An 8,763-nucleotide genomic window follows, 5' to 3' on the forward strand; every position below is an offset into this window, starting at 1 on the left:
TCAATTGGTTCAGCATTCTTTAGTGTAAAATACCCATCAACTGTGATAGAATACTAACTCCTCATCTAAAGTGTAAGTGTGCCTCAAAGTCTGCATACCTGCCTGTAATGAAACCTGTGGCTTTCTAGAGGGTATGCAAGTGTTCATCGGGAAGGTCTTTCCAGAGATGTATGTTTCTTAATCCTAAACTCTGTCAAATCTGGGACAGTAATCAGCTAGTGCTTTACAACAGCTCGAACTGGTAAAGAGGATTGCAGACAGTTTATACATTGAAAACAAAAGTGCATTGCAAGTGTGGGATTCAAACCGTAATCCAAACATAACAATAGCACTGCAAGCTACACATCTATTTATTTTTGTAGACTACTAAAACGATACCAGCACATCTAATTTACTTGAAAAAGATGTGTCAAGTGTAATAAACCCACCTGCCCATGAGCATGAGCTGCTCCTATATCTACTACTAAGTTAATTTAAAAACTCGGATCACAATTTCACCAAGCAATCACACCCTCCTACCCCCAATGGGGTCATCAAGTAACCATAATACCCCCTAGCTTTCAGTCTCTTGCTTACTTCCATACCAATACAACATGAGACATCTTGGATACTGTGTATTTGGCTTTTAAAATCTGAACACCAGCTGTCAACCAAAACAATTGTGCATTCCTGGGTGAATGTTTGTTCCTAAGATCTGCTCTCAGTGCATCTGAAATTCAACCCAAAGCATTAAATGTTCTATGGAAGCAGCACGCTGGATGTCAAAAGATATATTCCAAGTATGGGCTATTAGAACACCTCTGCTTCCAGAGCTGTCACATGAGCCTAACTGCAATGCAACAAAAGCCAAAATTTGGGTTAAAATGTTATTTTCTTCTGTGTATGCCACACTGGAAATGTTAGCTTAAGTAACAGTTTGCAACAAAACAAAAGATGTTTCTTAAATAGGGTACCTTTATCCTCATTGCCGGTGTCCATAAAATACAAGGTTTCATCTGGCTTCTCTGCCACGAGTCCGCTGCAGATGTAAAGAAAGAAAAAAAACATTGTTATCCATGTTCAAATGTCCTATTAGACAGAAGGAAGAAGCAATCACTGGTTCCACTATTGCCACACATTTTTCACTGCTCTCACGTTACTGCGGACTCCTCACCCAATCACTTCCACAACAGCTTTTGCTCTAATTCAGAACTGTTTTGTACCCCCATTAACCCGGAAACTGCCATGCAGGTGATCACATCTAAATATTATCTATGATCTAGTAGTTCATTACAAACCTATACCCATCAGCCGTAAACCAAATCGCCTGAATTATCCCTTCCACAATTTACTGTATGACGCTATTAGTATTTACCCCCACACTTCCACTTAAATTCTGGCATGTTTTATTATCCCTTCCCTTACAACTCCCTCACTCAATTCTTATGGACACCAAGCTTCTCCTTATGCTCTCGATATTGTCCCATTTTGTCAGGAATCCTATCCATTGCGCTTCCTCATTTTCCTTATGGCCCATCTCCCAACTTACTGTGACACCAGCCCATTTTCCCATCTTTCTTTATAACCGTCACCATGTTATCCATGAAGTATGCAGTCTACCTTCCTGCATAACCCAGTTCCCATTTTTTTTAATCACCATTTACTTCTGCATGTCACTAACTTTCCTCTTTACGAATTCCAAATTATAATTACAGTTCCTCTGTTATTGTTTCCCATTGACCGCATTGTAGGCTTCCTTTTGCCAACCTAATGTATTCATTCAACTGTAGCTCGATTCACATTAACTGAAGCTGTTGAACAAAATTACCAAGTAACTGAGTTCTGAAAAGAAAACTCATAGCATAGTCTCTCCCCAGCAAAATGAAATCATCTTTTAAATCCACTGAAAACGTAGGTACTTTCGGGGTATACACTGCATTACTGAATAACGTGTATCCTACAGGAACTTTTTTTTTAGGCCAAGCGTGCAAGTGCTCTGGGTTGTTGTAGTCTATCTGTGGGCTTTTAACCACACCCACCACAACCCCATTACTATCACTTGTTCATGGGCTTGCCTTTCAAAAATCCTTTATCATTGGTTAATGCTTTATGTTTGTCCCTCCTTGGGGCAGTTTTGTTACCTCCTTGGCCATGGACCCTGTTACGTGGATAATTGCACTTTTGCCCATATGGTTGGCTGTGAGCGAACTTCTTTTTCCTTTTGTGTGTCTCCTTCGCGCTCATGGCGGTTGTGGCACTTTGAATTTACTTGCTTATGTCAACTGTTTTACTTTTCGATTTCAAATTATGTGGAAAGAAAGGTCCAGTTAGGAATTTACAACGCTAATAGCTGTAACACGAGCAAACGTGAGACCCACTGCATTTACTTGTTTCATATTTATTGCTTCCCTATATTTGATTTTTTTTGTGGGCATTGGCTAAACACATGTCGCTCAACAAGAGCAAAAAGGCTCCCACAGCAGAACATACACTGGACTTAAAAAGTATGCTACCTTACAGTAATCCTGATCAGTGATGCAGTCCCCGTTTTCGGTAATCTTACATTACCCAAGAATACATCCCATTTCCGTTTTTTGAGTTTCTGTGCGTTTTATTTTCATGCAACTTCGGACTCTTGTATAATGCATACTGTGAACGGAGCTGCCTCTAGATATCTGGGAAAATCCAGGCTGTGGGTGTGCATGATAGTACACGGTTAATATCCCTGGAGTTAGGTCTGAAGTCAGTTTCTCACAGTGCCTCTTGGAGAGTCATTACATTGTTTCAACTACATACTCATCCTCTCAGTAGCCTTTCTGCAGAGCGAAAAGCGACGGTCATACGTGTGACATTTGTAATTACCATTTTATATGAAAGGAAAAGGTATACTGCGGCTATACAGCTGTTGAAATACTGCTGTATTTCGAGGATAGTGCGTGCATGTGTGAGCATTTCAAAGGAAGTAATACAGTTTGAAAAGAGTGGTGAAGAGGAAAGAGACGTCTCGTGAGATATGCTGAAGGAGGATTTCCCAAAGCTACGACGATAAATAGGACATCAGTGGCTATTAGAGTATGAAACTGGAAAAAAGAAGCGAAGGAGTGATTAAGACACTCTTAAGACTAATATCCATCCCGCTATTCAAATAATTTTCACAGTGTAATATTTTCAGAGCTGCGATATTTTCAATTCTATTTATTGACAACAAACTCATTGTTACTACTCATCGTTCGAATACTGCCTACACCCATTAGCAACGCCAATACGTCTGGCTAGTATTAGACATATTCACTGCTGTGTTATTTCTCGATACAGTAACAGAAAATTCACATTCACTGAAAAAAGTTATTTCGCAACGAAACCACTGAATTAACACAAACAGACAATCTGAAAACGTAGCCGCTCTGGTGTCCTCTGTTGGCGACTAATGGTTGAGGATGTTTCCTCAGAATACGCTTTCCGAAGCGTGGCACTTACTGGCAGTGGACTCTAAAAAGGTGCCACTTCTCAAAAGACAGAGATCGTTCTGGAGACTCACCCATGAGTTCGCTCTTGCATTTGCACATCCTGTAGGAACTCTTCGACATCTCGTGCATCAATATGTCGCTTCCAGGTCTTCTTCTTGTTTCGATTCAAGCGTTTTTTTTTCGCTCCTGGTACCCGGTGCTCAGCACCCAACTTCAGCCCCAAAAATCCCGTCGGAGCAGTGGCAGGAGCCACGCTCCCCTTAGCCATGTTAAACGAGGAAAGATCAAGTAAAAGAGTCGGAAGTGAGATTTTTACTTCCGGTCATAGAGCCGCCATGATGGTATAGTGAGGCTCGGGAATAAATTGCTTATGAAAACGTCGTAACGGGTTGGCCGTTACCTACGGAAACAGAATAAAGTGATGAAGATGCCTCTTTTGGACTGCACTTCTACAAAGCCGACGATATAAGACAAATGCCATCACCAATGACAGTGGTTGTGCGAAAACCTAATATCTTCTGATCCTCGGCAATAGTCTCTACAAAAATCGTGAAGGTCCTTTTATGTTGAATGTTGGGGGGGCTGCTTCGAGTGATAGAATTTTCTTTTCTAGTAATATAGGGAATATAGCCAATAAGTTAAGACACTATTTTATTTGGCATTTTTCACTTTGGCTATTCTGGCGCTTTCCTACACACAACACTATTTCAAGATGGCCGCCAGAATCACCCATGGGAGGTATTGCCGGCCTCCGGGTAGGACCACTTAAACATTTTCACATTGCACGTGTGTTCTAGTTCTATGGCAAAGGAGGTTGGACAACTTGGCTTGGAACTAGCGCGCAATTTACTTCCCTGTAACGTAAGTTCAGGAGAGTTTGTAGTTGACAGCCGGCGAAGTTTGTGTCACGTTGGCCCGCACCAGTACTTGCAAATCTGCGTTAACGTCATGCTGTGAACAGTGGCAAACCTGGATATGATGCAAAGCGTGCGTGCTAGACGGCGAGCAGAGTGTGAAGAAAACCAGTAGCAAAAGGCACTGTTTATCACAGAATAATGGCGCACGACCGAGGCCGCAGTATACAAGATAGAAACGGCCCAATGTCCCTGGACATTACGGACTATGAACTCGATTTGCTTGAATATGAGGCCCAAGAGGAGCGTCTAAAGCAGTGGACGGAGGATGCATTGTACGAGCCCAAGGGTCCAAATCCTCCACGTACGGATGATAGCGAGGATGAGCTTGACCCCGAGATGCTAGAAGCATTAGAAAATATTGACCGAGGCGAGGAGCACCTTATTGCCTCACAAACCATTCCAGGGAGGAGGAGGAGCCCTGTTGAAGGTCTAAAAGACAGACATTTGGGCGATGATGAAGATGAAAGCATTGAGGAGGCTTTCGAGGTTGATTGGAACCCATCCATACCAGAGCCAAATGCCGCGCAAATTGCATGTTTAAAAACATATTTTGGGCATTCGCGATTCAAACCCGTTCAGTGGAAAGTAATCGCATCCGTTTTACGCGAAAGAAGAGATAACCTTGTTGTAATGGCAACTGGGTATGGGAAAAGCTTGTGTTATCAGTTCCCACCAGTTTATACTGGGGGTGTAGGGATCGTCATAAGCCCTCTAATTTCACTGATGGAAGATCAGGTGTTGCAACTTGAAATGTCGAATATCCCAGCTTGTTTTCTCGGATCAGCGCAGTCCAAAAATATTCTTGCCGATGTCCGATCAGGCCACTATAAAGTAGTTTACATGACACCAGAATTCTGTTCAAGTGGTGTTTCACTGCTCCTACATCTGAATAAAACTGTAGGTATCACACTGATCGCAGTTGATGAAGCTCATTGTATATCCGAATGGGGTCATGATTTTCGATCATCTTATAGGAGTTTGGGGTCGTTAAAAATATCTCTCCCTTCAGTTCCTATTCTTGCCCTGACGGCAACAGCAAGTCCATCAATTCGAGAAGACATAGCCCAGTCCTTAAAGTTGAAGAACTATCAGGTGACCTGTACAAGCTTTGACCGACCTAACCTGTTCCTGGAAGTGGGGCGCAAAACATCAAACATCTTTCATGACTTGCAACCACTAATGATTAAAAAGAAAGGGTCTACTTGGGAGTTTGAAGGCCCTACAATAATTTATTGTCCCTCCAGAAAGTCATCTGAACAAGTTACAGCTGAGTTGACAAAATTAAACATTTTATGTGGAACATACCATGCAGGAATGGGTATCAAAGCAAGAAGAGAAGTCCATCATAGATTTATGAGAGATGAAATCCAGTGCGTTGTGGCAACTGTTGCTTTCGGAATGGGTATAAACAAGGCAGACATTCGCAAAGTCATTCATTATGGGGCACCAAAAGAAATGGAGTCCTACTATCAAGAGATTGGAAGGGCTGGCAGAGATGGGCTACCCAGTTCATGTCATGTATTCTGGACACTGACAGACATGAACTTTAATCGACATATGCTGAGTGAGATAAAAAGTACAGTGTTTCGGGAGTACAAAATGAAGATGCTTACCAAGATGGAGAAATACCTAAACTCATTAAATTGCAGACGCAGGATTATCTTGTCTCATTTTGAAGATAAACAACTTAGAAAAGCCACCTCTGGCATCATGGGAACAGATAGTTGCTGTGACAACTGCAGGTCAAGGTCTCAAAACAACTTAACTGTGGACAATTTAGAAGAGAGTTTGAAAGACTTTGGAAAACAGGCCTACCAGCTCATGTCTGCAATCTCAGCCTTGGGAGAAAGATTTGGATCAGGCGTCCCAGTGTTATTTCTCAGAGGATCCAATTCTCAGAGGCTTCCAGACAAATACCGTTGTCATCCTCTCTTTGGCAGTGGTAAGGACCAGTCAGAGAACTGGTGGAAGGCTTTGGCACGATTGCTTATTGGCGAGTGCTACCTCAAAGAGGCTTCTGGGATTAACAAGTTTGCAGTCACTTGTGGTCTCACTAAAAAGGCTCATGAATGGATGCACAAAGCTGCCAATGAGTCACACAGATCTCTTTTGCTGCTACCAAGCGAAGAGCTATGCCCTAGAACCTTTCAGGTTTCATCGAGCCCAAGAGTGCCATCCTCAGTTCAGCTTACGCCAAATATGAAATCGAGTAAACCCTCATCGGAAGTTCAGAAGGGAAGTTTGTGGGAGAAGTTTTCTTACCAAGTACCCAACAAACCTTCCAAAAGTAATCCCTTTCAGTCACCCAGTCATACTCTTGCAGTGCCTTCAAAACCTGCTGTGTCTTCAAGAGAAATGGAACTCCAGACATCAATGTATGGTAAACTTGTGACTGTAAGGCAAAGGATAGCTAGTGAAAAAGACATTCCTCCTGCAGTGCTGGCAACAAATAAGATTTTGGTAGACATGGCTAAAATCAGGCCCACTACTGTTGAAAACCTGAAAAAAATCGATGGGGTGTCTGAGGCTAAAGCTTCCATGTTGTCGCCTCTTCTGAGTACTATCAAGGAGTTCTGTTTACTTAATAATTTGCAGGCAGATGTGGTTTCTGGTGACTGTGGTAACGAAGAGGAGAAGTCAATGACTTCAAGAAGCCCTGAATCGAGTCAACTATCAGAATCTTTTCATATCACCTACTCACTTTTCCAAGAAAAGCATTTATCTTTGAAGGAAATAGCAAGCACCAGGGGTTTGTCAATTTCTGTGGTGGGGGCTCATTTGTACCAAGCTCTGAAAGGTGGGTACCCTGTTGACTTGAATCGAGCAGGCTTGACTTCTGAAATTCAAAAAGTTATCACCACTGTGATCAAAAACCCTCCAATTAACTCTGATCTCTCTAGGGGAAAAGCAATACGAGCACTGGTTCCTGCTGACATAGAACTCTACCTTATCAGGATGGTTATGGCTTTGTTGGAGAAAGGTAGTTGTACTGGACAAGGAGAAAGACAGTCCGACTTCAGCAACAAATTAAAACCAGATCTTGTTGAAGTGTGCCAGTCCACTAGTGGACCATCTAAGAGCACTAACCTGAAAGCTATTGAGAACAATCGCTTGTGGATTGAAACTGAGAGAGCTGTCAAGACAAGTGGAACACAACCAGCACAAAGCTCTCAAGTGAGTGTCCCTGTGTCTCCAAATCCCCCGCCTTCCAAAACAGCATCTTTGAATCTGCATGAGTTTGATGCAGACACAGAGGAACTGTTTGCTGACTCTCAGACGTCTAGTCAGTCTTCCAAAAGAAAACTGCCAGGGTGGTTTGAGTCATCTAAGGGCTGTGGTGTTTCATCTGTTTCTGGGAAGAAAGCCAAAACAAAACGTGGTCTCTTTGGTTGAACTGGATCACAATCCAGAGAACCTATTTGTTGCAAAGAGATCAGAAATGTAGCTGTATGTAAATCTTAAAGGTAACCATCTCAGAAGGATAATGTGAATGTTTGTGACCTTTTGCAAGTAGCATCTTGACTGTTAACGTTTATCAGTATCACTGCATATCCGATTTACAACAAATGCTGCGTTTTACCGTATTGATAGAATGTAGCATTAATTTACATTAATGTTAATCCTGTGGTTTGCATTTTCTCTACCATACCTAATGGCATGAGTACATTCGATGTAAAACTTTAAGCACTTTCTTACAAAAAGTAAGTGGAACGTAACAAAATGTAAGGTTATTTTTTGGATTATATTATAATGTATTTTCTGCACTTGTAAAATTCCTTTGTATACCAGGAGGCATGTGAAAGACATAACACGCTGTTTTTTTGTTTACTTTAAGTATCTGGATGTCTGCTGATGATTGAAACATCTTTAAAAATGTCATTCAACTTAAAATAGCAGTTATTTTTGACACTTGCCACACTTCAGTTCATTTCAGCTAGCAAAGGCTTTAACTTTCAAAATTAAGTACTGTCTTAAATACGTTTGAAAAACATTTTGGAGTGGGCTCTCATTTCCCCTCGATTTCCCAAGAACCACGGGGTGATTTGATTTCCTGTGACCGACAGGAATTTCTAGATGAAGGCTCTGCTTAAAAAGTCTTGACAGGACCACTGGCCACAGAACAGTCTAATGTGGAAAAAACTGTTTATGGAAATCGGTAAGCTTGCGTCGTCTCTTAATTGCCCAAATGCAATTTAGGCACTTTTTCTATGTGAACGCTCAAGCAGTTAACCATACTACATTTGTGTTTCACTATTTAATTATTCTAATAAATTGTTGCAAATGTTTACATTGCTGATATATTGAAAAGTTTAGTTCAGAGCTTTTCGATGAGCAAAATAATTTTGACAGCTGATTTGTTTTGCAATTACATTTTTAAACATATCCAGTGGTGAAGGAGG

The 8,763-nt window shown here is 41.5% G+C and overlaps 2 protein-coding genes across 2 annotated transcripts in view; one reads left to right on the plus strand and one right to left on the minus strand.

The window, feature by feature from the left end:
• NOP53 (NOP53 ribosome biogenesis factor) overlaps nucleotides 1-3,745 on the minus strand; it is a 164,280-nt gene extending 160,535 nt beyond the window's left edge. Inside the window, exons 1-2 of the mRNA XM_069207477.1 lie at nucleotides 3,518-3,745; nucleotides 954-1,018 (exon numbers count right to left, since the gene is read on the minus strand). Coding sequence (XP_069063578.1) covers nucleotides 954-1,018; nucleotides 3,518-3,714 — 262 coding nt within the window. The 5' untranslated portion in view covers nucleotides 3,715-3,745. The remainder of the gene's footprint in view (nucleotides 1-953; nucleotides 1,019-3,517) is intronic.
• Nucleotides 3,746-4,300: 555 nt separating this feature from the next.
• WRN (WRN RecQ like helicase) lies at nucleotides 4,301-8,354 on the plus strand. Its single transcript, XM_069207476.1, has one exon. It carries the CDS (start codon nucleotides 4,502-4,504, stop codon nucleotides 7,754-7,756), a length of 3,255 nt encoding a protein of 1,084 aa, XP_069063577.1. The 5' UTR covers nucleotides 4,301-4,501; the 3' UTR covers nucleotides 7,757-8,354.
• Nucleotides 8,355-8,763: the final 409 nt, after the last annotated feature.

The sequence above is a fragment of the Pleurodeles waltl genome, chromosome 9 (genome assembly GCF_031143425.1).
Source record: "Pleurodeles waltl isolate 20211129_DDA chromosome 9, aPleWal1.hap1.20221129, whole genome shotgun sequence".
Classification (NCBI taxonomy): domain Eukaryota; kingdom Metazoa; phylum Chordata; class Amphibia; order Caudata; family Salamandridae; genus Pleurodeles; species Pleurodeles waltl.